The sequence below is a fragment of the Cydia pomonella genome, chromosome 12 (assembly GCF_033807575.1).
Source record: "Cydia pomonella isolate Wapato2018A chromosome 12, ilCydPomo1, whole genome shotgun sequence".
Classification (NCBI taxonomy): Eukaryota; Metazoa; Arthropoda; class Insecta; order Lepidoptera; family Tortricidae; genus Cydia; species Cydia pomonella.
In genome coordinates, this window is record NC_084714.1 from 20,704,973 (window position 1) to 20,728,206 (window position 23,234).

The following is a 23,234-nucleotide window of genomic DNA, read 5'->3' on the forward strand; positions in this document are numbered from 1 at the left end:
TTTTCATCGTCTCACAATGCCGTACCAAGTCTTTAAGCTTATACACCAAATCCTGCAGCTCCTGACTTCCACAATTAAAGCGTATGTCTTCGCCGGAGTCCGTCTTTAACACCACAGTGTACAATAAGTTGTCTGAACCTACGCCGGGCGTATTTGTTACTACTTCCAGTTTCCATTCCACGTCAACTATATTCGGCAGTGTGTTGGAAGTTAGAGAATCCATGATGATTAACAGTTTAATCTATGTACATTTTGTTAAAAATGAGTTTATGTTGTTAATTTAATATAGATTTCAAAGTAGGGCGTTGTTTTGACATCTAGGTGAACTATCACTGTCAATTTGACGTTTGATCGGTGCTTCCATAACAAACTGCAACAAAAACTACCATTTCTACTAAGCTGAGATATTGTTTTATCCAAAACTGTTTTTTTTTTTGCGAAACAATATATTATGCTGAAGCATCAGAATCATCAAAATCAAAGTGATCTGTTAAGATTTATTTAGAAGAAACTGTTTACTCCCGAAATGGAAATTTCATCAAATATGTACATACGTTCCGTTAGGATCGCAAAGCTATTCTTCCCTCTTAAGGAGTTTAATTTAGATTAACAGACATCCTCATTATAATAAATACTGGTCAAATTTATCTTGGCTTGTATGGAAGGTGGAGGTAAGGAATACAATCTCCTTGTACCAAAAAATGTCCGTCAAAAAACCTTAAACAAGTGGCGCTACAATACCTAATATTTGAAAAAAAAATCAAAGCATAGACAGCCCACTTCACTTCATCAATAACGCATAGGTTCTTAGCTACTATGGAGAGATTTGGAACTATTATTTTATTTTATAGCTGACAGCTGGACACTTGCAACAGTTCTGCCTACCTTCCATATTGGCTTGTTTAGTACGAGTTCATACATTACTTGCGTTAAGTATCAAATGTATGAACTCGCACTAAACTATGTGTAAACATGCCCTTAGGTCAATGTAGGAAAGACCATGTACATAAGATTCATATACTAGCCGTGTCTTATCCAACCTCGACATTGGCAGAATCATCAACACCTTGATGGAGCCATAACACGAAAAAATTGATTGAAGCTGTTTTATCACTTTTAGCAATTGCGTTTACTTCACACATCTCCAATTACATAAAGTCGGTGGAGCAGTAGTGAAGGACCTTTCTGAAATAGGATGGACAGGAAAAAAACTAAAGTTTAAATAACTAATCACAGCCAGGAGAGCTGTTTAGGCGTAGTGCAATGCTCAAAACAGATCTCAATATTTTTGTACTTTATTTCATAATATACAAATCATTGACTTATTTCTACTACTTCTTGGCGAAGGTGATCTTCATAGCGTGTGAAGGAGAGATCTTGAAGCCTTGAAGGGCCTCCTTTGCTGCGGCTGACTGCATCTCATTCGCATACTCCACAAAGGCAATATCATGCCTGTTTGGTACAAGACGGACTTCTTTGAATCCGGGGAATCTGAAAAGGAAAAAATAATGTGACAGACTTTAACAAGGCAATATTTATATAACAACTTGAGTCAGATGTTACTTAATTCTGGACTAATTCATAAAAATGATTTCTGACTTAGTACATTCACTGCCAACATTTTCATAGCGCTACACTCGTAGCCGATTTCAGTGTTTTCCCGCTTTTTAGAGGAAAGCAACTACGAACAGAGAACCTAATGATTAGGCTATTGAGAGGCCTTGCCTCACGATTATTTAACTTCAACTTTTATGCAATATATTACATGTATGGTACCTACAATAAAATAAAAAAAGTACCAGAAACAGTGATAAATGCTCCTTCAGTGAACAGTTTCAAAAACAGACTTGACAAACAATTTAACTTCTCAAAATTAACATTAACACGAAAGTGGAGGACCCGAGTGAAATCGCCTTTTCATATAAATATAGAGTCCTCATTTTCCTCTCTGGATATTATAGACCGTATATAAAACGGAGCATATATTGTCATTTATTGCCTCCCGGCTGATATCTTTGTCAGATGATAGTTTAGATGCTGTTTTAAATTTAAAAAACCGTCAGGCGGGTGTATCGCGGTGGAAAGACCGTCAGCTGTAAAATGAACATGTAAAAAATAAGCGCCTTACCACTTTATGTGCGGCAAAGTATGCATAATGTATAAATTGCGTAATCCGTTGATGGCCTTTCAGGCGTTACGCTATGAAATGCTACATGCAAAGTTTCATGATTTGTTATTGCTATCATAAAAAGGTATAGCGCTTTTTTTTACATGTTAATGCGACCAGCTGATGTTCTTACCACCGTGATATAACCGTCTGACAATTTTTTTAACTAACAATAGCATCTGAACTATCATTTGACAAAGTATCAAAAGGGAGGCGTTGACAATTTTTTTGTTCTTTTACGTGTTTCGGTGGCTGCCATTCCTCAACCCACCGGAGCTACAGCTGACGTCCACGAGGTCATCATACCTAGCCGTCAACCACTACAGTTTTCGGCCAAGAGGCAATTGGTCATGGAAATCTGTTCCTGGCTTGCAGTCTATTAATATTATTGAAAATATTTGGACACAGTTTAATCCTATGGGAGGCCTATGTTCAGCAGTGGACGTCTTATGACTGAGATGATGATGATGGACACAGTTTACTATGATTTATTACATTATTGTATGGAGAATCGGCTGTCATCTTACCTCTTGTTTTGAAAAAAAATTAAAAAACAAGTGCAGTGATATACACAATAGAGTGATATCAGTTTTCAGCTTCTAGTGTATTAAATAATAATAAATACTTACTGGTTAAACAACATAGACAACATCATCTCCGATGTCTCATCCGGCAGATTGGTAAGGAACAAGATCTGGTTAGGCGGCTGCTCGATGTTGGTATGGTTCAGAATGCTCGGCTGCCCGAAGCCGGGGATCATGCTGGCGCGGGCATCCTTGTTCTTCTTCTTGCGGCTGTCGTCCAGGCCTTTGGGCAGCTTGGGGCGCTTGGGACGCTCTTGGAAGGTGCCCTTGATCTTGGCGATGACATCGCTGTCAGTCTTGCAGTATTGGATTCTCTAGAATAATAAATTAATTTTTCATTCATTATTATGTACAGTGAAATATATGTTTTCATTTTTCTCCTTGTTGCCCCGGTGCACCATAGACAATAAAGAGGGGCGCGCGTGAGGCAATCCTCTTTACCATGTTACCTATCTATTTTGAATAGCCTACCTAGGTTAGGGTGCCGAATTATAATATCCAGTCCAGATTCTATCAGGGTCAATATGTAATTATTCATTCCCGAGTCATGAGTGTTTTCTATGTGTTTAAGTATTTATAAATATTTATATATTACATATATCATTGTCTAAGTACACACAACACAAGCCTTATTGAGCTTACTGTCAGACTTAGGCAATTTGTGTAATAACATCCTATAACATTTCTTTATTTATTAAAAGTATTAATAATGTTAACATACAGAAAATTGTAGACTTACCATAGGCTTGTCATAGAAAGGAAATCCTTGCATACTTCTCAAAGCAACTGTTGCGCTCGAAATTTCCTTAAAAATAACAAATGCCTGTCCTCGCATTTTTAGGGTTTTCAATGCGACTATGTCTAAGATCTGGCCGAACTGTGAGAAAATAGCATATAGAGACTTCTTTAACTCCTCTTTCTTAATTTTTTCGTTTAGATTGTTTATGTAGATCGTGTGATTTGGCCGAATATCCATAGCTGTAAATATAGAAATTTATTTTGAGGTTATATTTTCAAATCTTTATAAAATCAAATTGATATGCTAAATAGTTATGATACAGATAGCTAATATGTACAAAAGTAAAATTATTAGTTTCATATACTCACTCATCTTGGAAGATAAATTTATTAACACAAAAAACTTGACGACTAGATTCTTTGGAGGTTAGAATACTGACTACGGTATATTTGACCCGATGGTGAGGATTATAGCACAACACAAACTTGTAGTGATGAATATGCACTACCGATTAATATTAAAAATAATACAAATCTGAAATAATATCAAAAATTGCACTGAATTCACAAAAATGCCGACGCCAGAAACACTCTCCATCAATCAATCGCTGACGCTTACAGTGTTACCAAAAATAAAGTAAAAAAAAAAAATAACGGTATCGGACTATTGTTCCGTTCCCTCGATCCATGGGAACAATTTATCGCAAATCGCAAGTATGCACGTTTAGGGGCATTTTTTTTATTCCGACCGCGAAAATCGAAGTTCGTAAATTACGGGCATTTTTCTCTACTTACGCCTTCATTGGAGTAAAAGGTAAAAGAAATTCCCGCAATTTGCGAATTTCGGTATTCGCGGTTATAGCCCAGTGCATGGGATGATCAAATCGACCGTCCACACGTACACAATTCAATCACCAATTTTAGATTTATGGTGAGATTCGAGCGCTCTAAACGAAAAAAATCATGATTTTATAATATTTTTGTCGCTGGCAGCATTGAAAAATCCTACAGATCGACTTTAACCCTTTCAACGCCGAAAGCACTTTAAAAAGTTGTCATAAACTGTCCAGACTGTCCTACCACTCCTACCCAAAGGCCAAAGTGCCAAAATATGATACCAATATGATATTGGCGAGTGTCTTACTTCTGTTCTTATAATGTTTGTTATAAAATTAATATGATCTCTTAAAATACGCCATTGGACGTACTATTTTAACAAATAGTACGCCTGTCCGATACCAGGATCTCGTCTTTTTTTGGCCATTTTTCAATACCGGTATTTTTAAAAACATGCGAATTTGCGGACCTGCGTTCAAACGGAGTTTCGTTCTCAATTTAAAAGTACAACAAAATACAAATCCTCTTTATTGTACAACCTCAGAATAAATGTACTTACATGGAACACATTATTATACATGAAGATAGAGGTAAACAACAATCGGCCTTATCTCTACAGAGCGATCTCTTCCAGACAACTTTTAGGTAGTGGAGAAATGAAACTCTTAATTTAACTAATTAGGAGGTGCAAAAAACGAAATTTAAACTAAATAGCAGTAGAGAAAATACCCTAAATTTTAAGTCTACAACAGTAAGACAATACATATATACTTCTTACATAATGATATACCTACATATATACAATACTATGTATAATTTTTGCCAAAAGTGATAAAGAGTAACGCGGACAGGGATAGGACTAAATGTTGGATAGTAATTAAGCTTTTGTATGCGCATGTCAAAATTATGCCATTTTTTTAGCAACCATGACATCTTCATGTTTAAGTTGAATTTTGTTGAATATATATTGAGCAGCTCTGCTCTTAAGCATACCAAGGGCTTAAACGCTGTATTTTTTACGCCATATACTTTATCCTATTGAAAGAACTAAGTTTCAGACCAATATAGCTGGTCGTTTTAAAATGAGTGCGTAACTACATTTGTATGGAGAACCGAGCTTGTTGGGGATTCTTAAGATGTATTAGGCTATACATCGAATCAAACTAGTATCTCAATCTTATTTAATAATTATTGAAACTCGTACCTATCTGAGTAGATTGGCGTGAGGTAAATTAGTGAATATCTGGCGATGAATATTTCTGGAAATCATGGTAGTGATATGAACATAATTAGTTATATATACAAAAGCAGACACCGTAAACAGTAGGAAAAGAACAAAGAACTGTAGTAACAGAGTTCTAAATTTACTGTAAAGGCTGGCTCGCCTTCTGTTCGTAGTGATAGGTAATTTGAACGTTGCGGTGACTGTGACTAGCCCTTACAATATAAGCAGCAAAATGTAATAACTGCTAGCGACATTATTTGATTGTCCATGTCCCTTTAAAGCTTTTAGAACGAATGTGGCATAAATGGTGTAATGGTGTGCCTTTTTAATAAAACTCTTTATTCATACTAACACCGAGATCCCGGAATTGATGAAGAGAGTTCCAGTATTCCGAGAGGTCCAGTATTTGGAAGCCCTATAAAATAGGGAAAAATTAAACAGTACAAACACAATGTATAGATATTTAATTCAGCTTATCTTTTAGACTCTTTGGTACATCGGGTCAGTTACTCCAATAAACAAATAAATACTTGTTTTGTAAATAAACAATCAGTGACCCTAAGTGTACATACCGGTGAAAATTAAGGTTAACTATTTTATATTTTGTGTAAATCGCCGACACAACTTGCGTGACTACAATTATAGTAGCCATCACCGGTCGTTCGCACAGCGGGCCTACCACGAACCACGTGTTGCCTCTCTGTCACACTTACGTACGAATTTACAAGTGTGACAGAGAAGCAACATGTCAAACGTCGTTCGCGATATGCTCTCACAAGACAACATTGGTTAGTCATTCCATATTGAAATGAGGTCCATGATTTACTGGCAATAAACCTAATGGCTCCTCTACACGATGGCCCAGCGTAGGCCAATCCAAAGGACGCATTTATGCATTAGAGGGAGCAAGTGATATTGCTATCTCATTACACTGCATAGCTGCGCCGCTTAGACTGGCGTACGATGTGCCATCGTGTAAAGGAGCCCTAATGGATCGTATTTGTAGGTTTACATATCTTTGGATTTTATTGGTTGTTTTGAATTTAAAACCTTGTCTTATTTAGTTAAAAAACTTTGTCCTTTATAAAGGCATCAGGGATCCAGAACAAACACACTACTGAAATATTTCAAGATGATGCAGACAAGAAGCATGCCTACTGTAAATTATTATGTTAATTTTAACCTAGTAAAATAAGAATTGCAGTACAAGGTCATTCATTGAAGGTTGCGTTGATGTCTTTTTTTCTAACATGTCAAAAACTTATATTGAACATCGTTTAGTTTTCACACTAACTTTTGCTTTGGTTTACCAGCGCTGTATTGGGGACTATAATTCGACCTTCAATGCATTTAGAACAACTTACGCGGGCGAAATATATATTTGGGCGAATCTAACTTTAGACCGACACTTCACGTCTATGGCCTGGCGTTAAGAAATCACGTTTCTTAGTTAATATTTGAGTTAAATTTAGGTCTAACAAAGAGAAAATAGCTTTTTTCAACGAATAACATAAATGATCTGAAATATAAAACTAAAAAGGAACATTTCGTTTGAACTTTAAATGTCGTAGACAGATTAGTGTCGGTCTAAAAGTTAATTCGCCCATTTACTAGTGTAATTGGAATAAAATGTGTTTCTGCATATTTACTATTGTTTCGAACCACTTTCGGACATAAATTTCAGATATGCTACGTGAAATAGGGACCTGGACGATTCTATTTACTTAAACGCACCACTTTTTTAGCTTTTTTTTTTCTACAGCTACACAGATTCACAAGTTCTTTCGATCCTAATTTTAATGGTGAAAAAGTGTATAGAAATGTACACAAACTTTTCGTTCCGTACTAGGTGGACGTTATAAAATGTCTATTCAAAATGGACCAGAATGGAAAAAAAAACCTTGTACACTTTTTATCTCATTAACATCGAAAAAGCTATCTGATACGAAATCTGAAGCGGAAATATATTTAAAATATCCAAATTAAAAAAGTGGTGTTTATAAATTTCAATAGATACATACCTAACCTATATAAGATAGATAGATAGCAGACCTGTATAAGGTACTATTTATCATATTAAAATTAGACACCATTTGTTTTTCAAGAAACTACGGTCCTATTTTCGCTAAATTAATCTAGTATGTAGTTACAGCACTAATAAATAGGTATGCGAGAATAGGCCTTTTTTAAAATATATTTTTTTTTGTTGATAAAATTGTTAATTTGGTTATAAATGTTAATTTTTGAGATCGCATCAGCGTCTACTAATTGCAATTTACACATAAAAATTCAAAAACAATTACAAGAAACGAATAAAATTATACATTACATAAAAATAAAATATCAATATTGTAATAGTTAAAATAGTTACCAATAACAAACAATGGCACATTCATTCATACGACGGAATGAAAATATTAAAACTACAATAAATAATTAAAATGCAAGACGATCATCTTTGGACTAATCACTTAATTTGTAGTCTCATGGCAAGTTATATTAAGCTTTATTTTTATATTCAAGATACTAAAATGACAGATCGGTTGGACAAATTGGGAAATCGACCTGTCATTTTAAAGTAAGGACTGCGAGCGGGATAGCAATATAATTATGCGTGTGCGATAGAGATAGAAACAGGCGGGATAATGTACGGAATTCCTCGTGTTTAGCGTCCTTACTTTAGTAAATGGGATATAAAAACAAAGTTTAGAATATTAATAAAACCGTTACCTTACTTTTTAATTAGATAACTTACTCTAGCATGCAATACAACCATCATTATATAAATTATATATAAATAAGTTTAAATATCTATATCTCTAATATCTTCCATTAAGCTTTGGTCTTGTCGCTAGCTAAGATTAGTCTTAAAATTTATGCTTATAATATAAAATTAGTTATATGTGATGCACAATAATCTACTGCTATTTATGATTATATGATTATTTTTTATATTTTTGGTGATAAAAACATAAAGGCTACAAAATGCTATTCTGATGTAAGCTGCTTGTATTATTAAATACAAGAAGCACCCTACTCTATGTACAATCTATAAGCGGGCTAAGTGTCAAATGTCCACAAGTCGTCTTCTAAAAACGTTGCAATACTTACAACAAATGGCATGCAATTTTAGATCATTGCTAGCTAAGTATTAGCAACGAATTGAATCGATCGATCAAATGCCGCAATGTATTGCGAATTGCATGCGATTATCGGCGACAATTTTTATCCTTTTAACTCTATGACTGCCAAAGACCAAAGAAAGATCAATCTTCGTGCATTCCAACAAAGTTCACGATGAGACGCGCCGCACAAGATAGGCGTGGTGTTCAAAGGGTTAATGTAAGGCCCGAGTGGACGCTCGAAGCGGAGCGTTCGGCGGGGCGTGCAGCGTGGCGTCGGGCTCACAAGTGATGTGAGCAGCGTGCACTAAGGCCGATCCTATACGTTCGCATTTGTTGAACATGCACGCCGCACGCCCAACTAGAGCGCCCACTCAGGCCTTACACTCAAAGCAAGGTGGTATTCTAAATTATACTTAGTGAAAATTTGGTGTTCAAACACCTCGCCCGCTTAACTACTTCTGCTAATGTCTGAACGTTAACCCTTTGACCGCCAAAGACGTCCATTGACGCGCGCGGCAGCTCAATATCAACCTTGACGACCTTCGTGCATTCTGACAAGGTTCACGATAACGCGCCGCGCACGATAGGCGTGGCGCGTCATCGTGCCATCGTGGCATCGTGCGTGAAAGGGTTAAGAACTGGTAATAATATTATTTGCGTGATTATTGCATCGGCATTCGAATTTTACATAACCTTTTTTTTGCATGAGATTTCAAAATGAGGTTAATTTTAATAGTAAACTTTAAATGCCGCCTTGACCCAACGTTATTATTTTCATCAATTACACTTATTACATTAATATACACTCTTCATTAAATTACGTAGAACTAGAGTCAGACCATGTTGGCAGCGAGTTTGGCAGCACAGACTGTGCAAGTGTTATTTTAAACGTTAAACATCTATGAAATTATGACGTTTACTTAACACTTGCACAGGCTGGGCTATTAAAATTTAACACTTGCACAGGCTGGGCTATTAAAATCGCTGCTAACTTATCTTGGTTTGACTCTAGCAAACGGAACAGTTAAGTTTTGTAAAATTAGTACTCTGATAAAGTATCCAAACGGCACACGGGGTATAGTAACGGCTGGTGTTAATTATTGAATTTGTCAAATTTGTAATATCGAATAATTAGTAAGAAGAATTTGGTACATTCACCCGCCTGCTCCTTTCTCTATCGCACGCGCAGAATTATATTGCTGTCCCGCTCGCGCAGTCGCATTGACCGCGGGGTTCATGTACCGGTCTGGCCTAGTGGATAGTGGCCTATGGTCCCGGGTTCGAATCCCGTATGGGCATTTTTTGTGTGATGAATGAGCCTGAGTCATGGATGTTTTCTATCTATATATGTATTTATCTATATACGTATGTATATAGTCGCATAGTACCCATACACCCATAGTACAAGCTTTGCTTAGTTTGGGGCTATTAGGTCAACTTGTGTAAGATTGTCCCCCAAATTATTTATTTATTATTAAAATAAGTTAATTTATATTAATGTTACTTATTACTTTACGCTAATTTTGAAATAAATAAATCATTATGCGATAGAGATAGGAACAGGCGGGTCAATGTACGTACGAAATTCTTCCTGCGTAGCATCCTTACTGTAATACACCCAACAAGTAACCTATTACTAATTCATAACATCAGTCAACAACTCCAATATCTCCTCCGTCGTTTTCTCCTCCTTGACGAACAGCGCCATCTGTGGCTTAGGCACGGTACCTTGAATAAAAACAAAAATAAATTATTTATATTCTCCAAGGAATTCGCGCCGTGAGTTCAGAGGGCCCACCGCGAACCACGTTCGACGTGTTTCCTCCCTGTCACACTTACGTACGAATTTACAAGTGCAACAGAGAGGCAACACGTCGAACGTGGTTCGCGGTAGGCCCTCAGATCGCAAGTCGCAACTCGCTAAGCGCTGAGCGGACAGCAGTGCGTGACCGGGATCGCGGATATATCGTTGTTATATTCTATTGTTTTTTTTTTTTAGTAATTTTTAACAAAAAAAATAATAATCTAGGAGTACGATCAGAAATAAAATAATATTTTCATATTTTTAGTCATTGTACAAAAATGGATATAACATTTTCGTGACTGTTTATCTAACGAGCGAAAGTTATTTAATCAAGTTTCGAATCTATGAAGTTAAGAGAAAGGTTCCGAGATTGTTATTCATATTTTTTGCAGCATCAGAGGGGTTGTAAGTGCGGTGTCTACCTTTAAGATGGGAGTACGCTCTTTTGTTGAAGGTTTGAAAGTCGTATCGGTCCAAAATTACCGCAGGCGACAGTTCATTCTACAGTTTAGCTGTTTCTGGAGAAACACAGTTGAGGATTGTCAACCGTCTATTTAAGCCCTTGTAAGGCAGAGGGCAGAAGATGCTCCGATATTAGAAAAAGGACACAAGTAACTGATGCCTTACACTTTGCGCAGAGCATGAAATGGAGATGGGCTGGTCATGTAGCAAGGCTCAATGACGGGAGGTGGACAGGAAAGGTGACCAAATGGAGGGGCCCCCTGGGCTCTAGAAAGAGAGGACATCCACTAGCCAGATGGCAGGACGAAATTGTTGCTACTGCGGGTAAGGAATGGCAAAGCGTAGCAAAAGACAGAAACAAATGGAAACAGCTGGAGGAGGCTTTTACCCAGAAGGGGTCTACAGAAGAAAAATAAAAATTAATATTTATAAATATATATATCAAACGAAAAAATTCTCTGTGGAATATTGAAGCTCTAATAATACTAAATAATAATAAAGGCAGAGGGATCAGAAAACATATTTCCCACTTGATTTTGAACATCATTTCAAAGTAATACGGTTCAATATTGCATAATTACACCCTTATGCCTAATAAAGTGTTAACTAGTGGTGAATATCGGAATGTTTGTAATAAAGAATGAATAAATACCTTGCAGCAGCATGAGCGCGTTGATCTTCAGACGGGAATACGGTGGCATAGTCTTGTCTTTGCAGGGCGCTAAGCCCATGGCCTCGATCGAGTCGACGAGTATATCGTCGATCAGTCGCTTGTTGAAACCTGGTCGAAATATTACGAGTATATTACAATCGGCTATTTTTTACTTTTGGTGGAGCGATGAGAAAACCCAATCCCAATTTGCTTCTTTTACAACTTTTTGGGAACAAATCAAATTATATTTATCAAATATTTTAATTTATGTTTTTAAAGTTTAAAATATTTTTTTCTTTAAAAAAAAAAACAATATTTTTTTCTTTTTAAAATGCCAACAATGGAGGAAATTTTAGCCATGTATCTACGACTATTTTCTGTTTAGATGGTTGTAAGTATCTGAGCGCTCCTGAGGGCCTTCCGCGAACCATGTTCGACGTGTTGCCTCTCTGTCGCACTTGTAAATTTGTACGTAAGTGTGACAGGGAGGCAACACGTCGAACGGGGTTCGCGGCAGGGCCTGAATTTAGTCGTCGTTTGCGTTTAAAGGTTAACTTTAAAAATGTATTTAAAAGTGGTATAAAATGTGTTAAATTTAAATTTTATTCTCATTTATATCAAAGTTTTAATATTTCCACGTAAGATGAAAATTATAAAGCTAATGAAAGCGTTAGCTTTTCATTTATTACTACAAGTAACTTAAGAAAAATATATTTACAAAAGATAAGGCAATTCAAACATGGTCATATTCATATCCTTTAGACCAATGGAACATTTTACTTTCAACCCATCACCCGTAAAGCGAAATAAAACCGTCTCCCATCCAGAAAAAAGTCCAATTTCCCATAACCAACCGTCACCGAATTAAATGGGAAATGATATCACTCACTCAACTCAATTACCCATGTCGCCGTCCGCAGGATCCTGATAAAATGACATTTTATGATTTGCTATCAATTAAAAAAAAAACAGATCGTTATTGAGAGTAGTTTAAAAAAAAAGACGCACGAAAGCCATTAACAAAAACGTAGGCAAAACTAAACTTTTTAATCTTTTTATTTGTGTGATTTGGAATTGGAACAAGATCGTGAAATATAAAATTGTGGAAAGCTTTTTTTAAGTTTGGGTATCCTTCGCATTTGAAGGGTTAAATTTTATTCAAGACCAAAAATACGATTAATGTAATTTGCAGTGTTTTCACTGTACGTTTATATTTCTCAATCTTGTTTGTATTTGATTTACCATCTTTTCTTAGCCCCGTTTAGGTTGATGCCTATTAAGTATGATACCTTAACCAGAAAAATCGATCGATCGAAGTAGTAAGTAATAATTTGGCTATATATAATATACATGATAGGACTTTATAAGACGTTTATAGAATGAACTACATACAATTATATACGACACGTACTACATTGATCGACCGATGTAGTCATTTAATTTAACCTTACTGCAGAGTCCATACTGTTCGCTAGACATTGAAACAAATACATCGATAGTCGATACGTCACATAAGCGACACACGTTTATATGTATAGTCAACCCATTGTAAAACGATTACAGCGCTATTTAGGGCAACCGCCTAAATGACAGTGCATATTGTTATTGAAGTGACTCAATCGATGAAATGTATTTTTAATTTGTATGAGCCCGTTGATGTCTAATGCAAGAGATTTTTTTTTTTCAAAATGGATTCCTGTTATTTGCGCACACACAGGAAGCGATGTTCACACTAAAAAAACTGTGCATTCAATTTTTTTTAAATAATTTTATACGCACCTAGGTCATTCAGCTTTTCTTTAGAGGCGATCATAGTGAAAAGTAGCGCGAGATGGAACCTCATTTTTGACACCAGCATGCTGTTTTCCGGTTTCTTAAGGCTCTCAACAGCCCCGCATTCTTCTACATGCGCTTCTAGCAGAGCCTTAAGCTTGAAAAACGTGTTACACTTAGCACATTTGTAGAATTCAGTTTTACTATGTATGCTGCGCATATGTGCCTTCATATGTGGTAGTTGAGAGAATGTTTGCGGGCACATGGCGCAGGCAAATGGCTTTTCTCCAGTATGCCGTCTTATATGGAGCATTAGAGCGTTAGAGTGTGAAAAGGGTTGCTTACAGATTCGGCAAGGATATGGTCTAGCACCAGTATGGGAGCGCTTGTGGACTGTCAGCTGGGTCGACTGTGTGAATTTCTGCCCGCACACATCACATTCATGCGGTCTCTCATTTTCATGTGTTCTCATATGTTCAGTTAGGTGCCCTTTCAACAACTTGTTACAAATTGGACACTGCATCCTCATACCGCCGTGGCTAACTCGGATATGCCTTGCAATGGAACTGGGCCTTAAGTAGGATTTCCCACAATACTGGCAAGAATAATGAAATTTATCATCGACTTTTGCATGCGTTTTTAAATGGTCAGAATATAGTACACGGGAGTCATAGCTCATAGAGCACATGGAGCATTTGTATCGCCCCGGTGCCATGTGATGCTTCTCATGGTCTGCTAACAGTGACTTCTCTTTAAAGACTTTCTCGCAAAACACACATGTGTATCGCTTCTTTTTCATATTTACATGCTCCTTTTTATGGCACTTTAAGTCTTCAAGCGAGACAAACGGTTTTCTGCAAACTAGGCACTCATATTTAATGTTTATGAAAAGTTGTGGGTGTCTCCGGCGAATGTGAGCTCTCCAGTTTCCTCGCTGCCGGAAATGTCTATTGGGACAGTCCGGACAGGCATATGGTTTTAAATTCAGATGCATTAGCATATGTCTCTGCAGAGAAGATTTTGTGCAGAACTTTGTTCGGCAATGATCACATTGATAATATTCCATAGAAAGTGAAACTCCGTTGCTAAGTTTAACTGTCTTCATTCGTTCCAGTCTTTCTGCGAGGATAGTTTTTTTTCTTTTCCCTGTAGCTTTCTTTTCATCGTTAGCTGGTCCTTGTGGAATAACAGGATTGCTTGTATCAATACAAATTTCAACCATGTCTGTATTTTGATTTTTACTCATACTCTGCTTTTTCTTAGTAGAAATTTTGTGTCCATTTTTGACATTTATTTGGGCTACCTCTGTGAGATTAATTGCCTTATCTGTGTCAATAGTAATTTCAATTATTTCACCATTATTTTGTGTACTTTCAACACTTTCACTTGCATTTGGATTACGTTTTGAGCAGTCACTGTTGTTTTGGTCACTTAAGTCATTATCATTGTTGTTATCTCCACTGTTTTTTTTCTTAGCTCTAGGAGCTTGCTTGATAAGAAGTTCACTCATTAAAATGGAATCCATGTACTTAATGTTCTTATTTCTATTTTTGAGTTTCCCAGTTTTCGATATAAGTTTATCATTTTTAGCTCGAGGCTTTCTGACCAATGCTTCCTTTTTCAATTTGTTCTTCTTCAACGCCGCATCATTAAAAATTTCGTCTTTAATTAAGTGAGCATTTTTAACAAGATATTGTATTCTTTCTTCATGGGATAAAAACTTCAATTCTTCAACTTCTTCAAGTCTCATTGTCTTCTTCATTCGCTTACCTGTTGATTTATCATCTTTATTCTTTTTACGTCTAATCTTCGTATTAGCCATGTTGAGCTTAAATTAGTAAGCTTAGCGTAGTTAGTCCCTGTCCGGAAAGTTAGATATTATAAGCGACCACCACCTGTGTTATGCGTGAGCGGAGAGCCGAGTGCTGTACTTACATGATACCAGTAATCACCTCTTTATCGGGGGCGTGTTCAGATAACTAATTCAAACAAATGAGCCTCACTAATGTGTGAAGGACGCCTTTTGTTTTACGAGAACATCTTCGTTACCTTGTTATGATGACTTATTGTTTAGCACTTCGAGCGCTAAAAGATCGAAAGATCCATAACGCATACGCTAATTTACACCATTTTTGAGCCTTGTTGATATTTACTCACAGAACAACACTAAGTTATATGCACGTACGTAATTTTTATGATTATGAATTTAATTGTTTTAGTTTGTGCGAGCGGGATGCGTGAAGGATGATGAGCGGGATGGTCTAATGACATTTGATTGTCAAGAAATAAATTGGAGCAGCTGGCAGCGCCATCTAGTATGGTTTCTACTCAACTTTAATTTTAAATCCTAATAATACGCTGAAAACTTATATGAGGATTTAGTAATATGTGTTATCAGCATAATAATATTTTTTATCAAAAAATAAAATTATAATAAGTCTTATTTTCAATGTAAAAAACCAAATATAAACGAAACCTCACCGCCATCTATTGTTGTTTTAATAAATTATCGCTGCAAGGGGCTATCGAAGTTCACAAACTGCATAAGTATTATATCTAACTATTATGCACAGAATATAGGCCAGCTCGCTTGCCCGGGACTTCAAAAGTCAATACCTACGCGACAAATAAAACAATAATTGATTTGAAACGTCCAATCACGCAGGCGATTATTTATAGACTGTAACGGCCGTCGCTTCGTTGAGAAGGCAAACGATGCTCACGAACACGAACCTTGACTGCAAATCATTACAATGAATCAACGGAGCATCTCTAGGGCGTAGATATTATCATATGTATATCGTACTTGAAGATAATTCTATATGTACTGAAAGGGATTCTGTTACCTAGGTGACCTATTAAGTGGCTAGTCTGTCAGGGGCATGCGTGGACATCAGTCTTAAATTGTTATCTCCAGTATTTTTTACTGTTAGTACGTACCTATAATAGTTACGTAATCTACATATCTGTTTTTGTTATGATTTCATATGTACATGTATGTAATTTCGTTTACGAAATTAATGATGAAATGAATTGCTTAGTTTTTGATTAGAGCGCTAAAAATTAGGTCAAGAAAATGATACACTAAACTTTATCGGACAAAATATTGCGTTTGGTATGGGTTAAGAATTATATTTAGGTCTACAAATACATAGTTCTAACATAATACAAAGTAAATGAAAATTTAATTGATTATTCACCACACTTTAATCGTAATTGATTAGGTATTTATTGCAAACCGTAAGTATACTTACACGAACGTAGTTTTTCATTGATATCAAAATCATGTTTAATATTATATTAAAAGCAAGAGCATATTTAAAATTAATTAAAATACTTACAGACGCGAAGCGTTGATGTCTTTACCAGTAGACGTTGGACGCATTTAAAAGACATCAACGACTAGGTACTGCAAAAGTAGAAGTTCTTGCTGTACAAAAGTGAATGTAAATATATATATTAGGTACTTGTAATATAGATACATCAGCGGTTCAGGGCTATAAACGTGAAAATCGAAGTTCGTCAATTGCGGGCATTTTTCTCTGTCACTTTAGAGTGACGTACCTACCTAACTAGTTACGTCTTAGCTTACTAAGACGTCTTATCTTTCTCTTTTACTCTTAAGTAAAAGAGAAAGATCCCCGCAATTTGCGAATTTCGGTTTTCGCGGTAAGCCCCCTGGGCTATAAGCGTGAAAATCGAAGTTCGTCAATTGCGGGCATTTTTCTCTGTCACTCTAATTACGTCTTAGTAAGAGTAAAAGAGAAAGATCCCCGCAATTTGCGAATTTCTGTTTTCGCGGTAGGACCCCTGAACAATTGCGTATAACTAAGTAGAGCGACATTTTAGTCACACATGGTTTACTGGTACCTATTTCAGAATTTGCTATACTTAGTCGATGATGTGGGTACATGCAGTTAAATGGCTGATTTCTATACTTTGTATGTTCTTTTTTGGAACATAAGTACTAAAGTAACTTGTCTAGTAACTTTATACCACTCAGGGCGAACGTAATGTACGTATAGTAAAACATACATAGGTATTATACCTACATACATATCGGGCAAGCCGTGGGGATTTTAGCTGTTTTTTTGTACGCCACGACGCCACGTCGGTAGCAAACTGCCTGTCCGGTAAAGTTAATATAGGTAGCCTATGGATGCTTGTATCACCAGGGGTGTCACACACGCGTTGCCGTCCCGTATTTTAAACCCTGTGTATTTAACCCTTCTTGAAGAAGGTAGTTCTATTTTCGTGAAAACTTGTAGACAGAAAAAGTTGCTATACTATATAGGTGCGTGCGTTGTCAAAGGAGGCAAGTTGGTATTAAAATTCGAGTTTTATGGATTCCTCTACAAGTCTTCACTCTGGTTATTTAATTATGATTCATATGGCATGCATGGTTAGGCAATCAGAGGGCCTACCGCGAACCACGTTCGACGTGTTGTCTCCCTATCACACTTAATTACATACGAATTTACAAGAGCGACAGAGAGACAACACGTCGAACGTGGTATGCGGTAGGTATTCAGAGAACAGAGGGCTTACCGTGAACCACGTTCGACGTGTTGCCTCCCTGTCACACTTATGTGCGAATTTACAAGTGCGACAGAGAGGTAACACGTCGAACGTGGTTCGCGGTAGGCCCTCAGCTTTGAGTTTGTTAAGCCAGGTAACTACGTCTGGTGCCAATAAATCTAGATCCTCAGCTGGGCCAGGATAGAAGTGAAGTGGGCAGCACCGAAATATGTGCTCAATGGTTTGTTCTTCTTCGCCGCACTCGCAGAGCGGAGACTCCTTCCAACCCCACGTATGTGACGTATGTTGGGAATAATTACAGCGGCCAAGACCTGCCTACCGCGAACCACGTTCGACATGTTGCCTCTCTGTCGCACTTGTAAATTCGTACGTAAATGTGACAGGGAGGCAACACGTCGAACGTGGTTCGCGGTAAGCCCTCTGTTCTCAACCTGTTGAGATCTTTCGACTCTTAGTCTGGTATAGGTATTGTGTAGTAGTCAATTGTGGCTGAAATAACTCGATTGTCGTGTTTACACACGCGGATGTGGATTTTTTCCGAATGGACAGTAATACGACAATGGTATGAAGTGTAATAATAGTCCGACTATTGTCGTTGGGCCATTAGACGGGCGGTGGGCAGACAGCTGGGTTAGTTAAATTAAAATACTGGTATCACCTGTTTTAAGCATTTTATAATATTTTTTACAGTACATATGGTGCTACTTTACCGCACTAGTGCGAAAATTAGCATATTACGTTACTGTGTCGAACATTTAAAGGGCCATATGTACTTTAAAACGTTGTACGATACATGTGCGAATAGGTAATTCGCAACTCGTGTCGATTTAAAACACTCCCTTCGGTCGTTTCCTATTTTTCGCACTTGTATCGTAATGTACAGTCAGCGTCAAATACTTTGTAGCAACCAAAGTAGCCAAATAGTTCGGTACACCATATATTTAGTATGGTGTACCGAACTATTTGGCCACTCTGACTGCTACAAAGTATTTGACGCCGACTGAACTATTAATAGCTTGGGTAAGGTGACAGCGTTCATTTCCATACAATGACCTCTGTCACAGTACCCCAGCTGTTTGAAAAAAATATAAAGTTTCATTTTCGTTAATATGGATTTTTGTTAGCCTACTTTAGCGTCCCAGTGCTGGGCAAAAGGCCTCCCCTCGTTTTCTCCACTCGACCCTGTCGTCGGCATTTTCCCACCATTTTGGATAAAATGCGTCCAAGTCGTCCCGCCATCTCCTTTCCGGTCTGCCTGCGCCCCGTCCTGTACCGGCTATGGTGTTCCATGGGTTCCACTCAGAAACCACTTTGGCCCACCCCACCTTTCCGGGTGGATGCGGCAGACATGTGCAGCCCAGTCCCACTTGAGCTTGGCGGTCTTGACGCCTACATCTGCAACTCAAGTTCTGGAGCGTAGTTCCAAATTCCGTGTTACGTGGTTCGTATGGAAATTATTTCCGAGTATAAACAATTTTAAAGAACTCCAGCGCCCAGTTCTCCTCCACCTCGATACGAGTATATATGCATATAAATTATCTGTTATCGATATTATGTAGCATTCATTTATTTGAACAAGCCTGCTTAATTTGAGTCAAGCTATTCCTGAAATTCCAAATGACACGCAAGTGTATGATTTAGGCGCACAGGGCGCACTGTATTAATTAGAATAAGAGTACCTTAGTAATCTATTTAGCTACCACGAACATCGAAAATATCGAAATACGAAGATAGTCCATCTTGCACAATATCTTGCATCGATCGCGTGACAAAAGATACACGATTTACGAATTTTGAAGCACAACTAGCACGAAGCACCCCTGCAGAGTGTCTATCGCCATCTCATCGGTCGTTCAAATAGACCATAGGAAAACGCCACGATCACAGCCATAGCCTTAGGCTGGACGCAAGCGACCAATCAAGACCGTTGTCAAACGTGATCAAATGTATATTTGGTCGAGCGCAATATATGAATGGCCTTGATTTGCCGCTCGCCGCTTGTGTCCAGTCCGCGGCCCACCAACGCCGCTTCCCTGGCCCACCGCTTTCCCCATTGTTCCCCTATTGTTAAGTTACAATGGCCACAGCTTGCACCACGGCTTGCACAACTTACAACGACATTTAAGCAACATCTCCCGAATATGAGTGAAGTAATAAACGATGCTCCTGAAACGTAAACGTTTAGGTAATCGTGACATAAGAAGGTACTTGGGTATTTAGTACTATTAGATGTCTCACTAAAATACTGAATTAGTTTACAATAGTTTATTTATCTTTGAGTTTTTTTACAATTAAAACAATACAAATCCTTCATTCAATCGCTTGAGTTTTTCCTCTCGGTCGTAATCTAAGTGTCAATGTCACATTTTACCAAAACCGCGGCAAAACTATCTGTCACTTGTCAAAATAAAACTAAAAGATCGTTCGAAATATCCTTAATATCTATCAGTACTTACCTACGCTAAAGATTGCCATTGCCAACAACCTCTACCATGCAAGGATCTCTAGAACGATCAACGATCGGGTAACATATCTCAACTTCTATGTTATCTTGCCGCTGCTAAATTATCTTGGTCTGACTTCTAAGTACTTATATGTTTATTTGCTCAATGTTTCATTTGACCGGACCCATTTTTTTTCAAAAACCGTAAAATTTTCTAAACGTTAGAAAAATGAATTTTGTATCCATTGGATTAGGTTAGGTTAGATTGGTGATCCCTCTAAAAATTCAGCGGTTTTTAGAAAAAAGGCTTTCAGTCAAATGAAAATTTCGGGATTTTAATGATCGGGTTTTAAATTTTCGGAGATGAGATAGGTATAAAAGGTCTGACACAATTATCAACCTCAGCTATTATAAACGTAGGGAAGAGGTTTGATTTTTTCGATTTTTTAATTATTATAAGAGTTAGGAGCATTCAAAATCGAAAAAAGTCAAACGAACAATATTTTCCAAAATATTTAGACCCGGGTATGTCCTTAAACTACGTGACTACGTCCAAAAGAGAGGTACCTATGGGCATTGTGAATGTCATCTCGATTTCTGTGGTAGGGCACAGCACAGTGGATGTCATTCCAGATCTAGAGCAGAGCCCAACTGGGGAAGTACCTACACCTTACAGAAAAACCGCAGCCAAATAACACTAGACCCTACTCATAGTGTTGTGTTCCTGCCGGTGAGTAAGATTGCCAGAGCTCAACGAGGGTGCGGAGTGTTAGAGTCGACAACGCGTATGTAACTCCTCTGGAGTTGCAGGCATCCATAAGCTACGGAGACTGCTTACCATCAGGCTTTTCTTAATTAGCCAACTGTAAGGAAAACAGCTCGCTTGAATAGGTAATACAATAAATCGTAATGGCCTAATGACTGACTGAGATTTGCGATGCATGTAAAGTATCTACTATACTGCATGGGACTACTGGGAGCCGCCACTCGTTGCATCTTTCCGTGATTAGGAACATCTAAATTTGTCCGCGGAAGTCAATATGTTTTTTTTTAGTTTAGGTAACACCTACACAGTCATGCATAAACTAAGCAACTGAGATGTGCGATCGCGTTCCCAAAAAACATTGCACATATCTACGAATAATTTAATTTCATAAGCTCATTCATTCGCAATACATTTTTGACAATTCAATTTCGTACAAGGTGGACATATTTTGCAAGATCGCGGGATCGTCAATTGTTTACAATTTCTACATACATTGCGTTATTAAATTAATGGAAATGTACTCAATCCACGTCCGCAGTTTCAGAATATAATATTTTTATATAAACAATGGCACGGACGTAATTATACGAAATGTTTTAGTACAAATTACTTGCACGACGGACAATAGGCGGAACGGAGTGGAACAACTTGGAAGTTGGAAGACGGAGGCGTGTTCCACGTTCAATAATATTAAATATTGCAATACAATACCTAGATTTCACACCTGAATAGTAGAAAATTACACACGCGTTAATAGAGATAAACAACAGGCGGTCTAATTGCTAAAAAGTAATTTCTTCCAACCTAGGTGTATTAATATGTGGTTTCAGAGGTCTGTTTTGACGGCAGATCATTATCGTTTCAACTGCTACCCTGACAGACGTCTGGGTAACTGACAGACATCAGTAAGTAGCGTTCGCGCTGTTAAGTATATTTTGTCGTGTAGCAGTACCATTGAAATTAATAGCATATCTATAGGTAAGGTACCTAGACATTCGCTATTAGAATTCCTAGATGGCTCTCATGAGATTGCAATATTAGCGGATATGTGCCTTAGAACGCTTAGAACTTATTGCATTGTATGCTTGGGACTCGACTGCAGGGGCGGATTTAGGGGGCTGGGGGTGGCTAAGGGGCTCAGCCTAGGGCAAAACTAGGGCAAAGGGCCTAAACCTATACCTACCCTCATTGTGGGTTTTTATAGTATCTAGGTTCTGTTTAAGCGTAGTGTATTGAGGAAATACTTCAAATCTCGGCTGAACGGCTATTCGGATCATACCTACACAGATTTAATTAGCGTTCCTAAGTATTTGTTTTTTCTATTATCGAAATACATTTACCTACAAATTCCTAGAAACACCCGAAATAACATGTTGAGGACCGGTTTATGGAAATATTAAAGTATCACAAACAGAATATGCTTAGAGTCAGACCAAGATACGTTGGCAGCGTTTTTGACAGCCGAGACAGTGCAAGTGAATTAAACGTCAAACTTATATGAAATTATGACGTTTACTTAACACTAATTGTACAGGCTGGGCTATCAAAATCGCTGCCAACTTAGCTTGGTCTCTACAAGGTTCGCTAGTCCTTCGCACGTCGCAGTTCGTACGAATCTTTGGGTAACTTTCATGTAATGTAAGTAATTCACTTCACTTCTTTTTGGGTCACTTCTGGATGAGATTGGCTCGGGACCGGGATAAGTGGCGTACTAGAAGAGAGGCCTATGCTCAGCAGTGGGCGATAAAAGGCTGATATGATGATGATGAATGTAAGTAAAGAAGGATACCTACTTTTCTCTGCAGCGACTGCACTAAAAACTAATTTATTTTATCAGCCAACCATAATAACATACAATCGTTGTGATCGCTTTATCTGCGACATCTCGGATAACTGGAGTGCGACGTCATTATGAAAAGAAACTGGGTTGAGGCTTGAAATCGGGGGTTAGCGACCGCAGGTTGTGACTAATTTAATGGGTAAATAAGTCAAAGTCTCACTTTTATTACAGTTGAACAGTCGATAGAGGAAAATGGGTTTCTGTGTTTTATCACTGTGGCATCCGCGGCCTCGTAAGCGGCAATGGGAACAGCGGATGTCAAATAGTAATCGTATGACT

At 37.6% G+C, this 23,234-nt stretch overlaps 2 protein-coding genes across 7 annotated transcripts in view; both read right to left on the reverse strand.

Moving 5' to 3' along the window:
* The window catches only part of LOC133523817 (zinc finger protein ZFP2-like), a 104,131-nt gene extending 88,086 nt beyond the window's left edge, over positions 1 to 16,045 (reverse strand). Inside the window, exons 1-4 of one of the 6 annotated variants that reach the window (XM_061859559.1) lie at positions 15,849 to 16,045; positions 13,374 to 15,137; positions 11,595 to 11,723; positions 7,314 to 10,404 (exon numbers count right to left, since the gene is read on the reverse strand). In XM_061859559.1, the coding sequence (XP_061715543.1) occupies positions 10,313 to 10,404; positions 11,595 to 11,723; positions 13,374 to 15,129 (1,977 nt within the window). In that variant the 5' untranslated portion in view covers positions 15,130 to 15,137; positions 15,849 to 16,045 and the 3' untranslated portion in view covers positions 7,314 to 10,312. The other 5 variants (XM_061859558.1, XM_061859557.1, XR_009800285.1 and 2 more) reach the window with 5 other exon arrangements.
* Positions 1,218 to 4,119, reverse strand: LOC133523814 (U1 small nuclear ribonucleoprotein A). The gene is made up of 4 exons (XM_061859554.1): positions 3,859 to 4,119; positions 3,491 to 3,729; positions 2,797 to 3,065; positions 1,218 to 1,491 (listed from the first exon to the last, which is right to left on the reverse strand). Exons 1-4 carry the CDS (start codon positions 3,860 to 3,862, stop codon positions 1,332 to 1,334), a joined length of 672 nt encoding a protein of 223 aa, XP_061715538.1. The 5' UTR covers positions 3,863 to 4,119; the 3' UTR covers positions 1,218 to 1,331.
* Positions 16,046 to 23,234: the final 7,189 nt, after the last annotated feature.

What these genes read in the sequence shown, in the direction of transcription:
- LOC133523814 (XM_061859554.1), bottom strand. An exon ending in CTTTCTATGACAAGCCTATG is followed by an intron (nt 3,066 to 3,490) that starts GTAAGTCTACAA and finishes TTATTATTCTAG; the next exon opens with AGAATCCAATACTGCAAGAC. An exon ending in TTGTCTATGTTGTTTAACCA is followed by an intron (nt 1,492 to 2,796) that starts GTAAGTATTTAT and finishes TTTCCTTTTCAG; the next exon opens with ATTCCCCGGATTCAAAGAAG.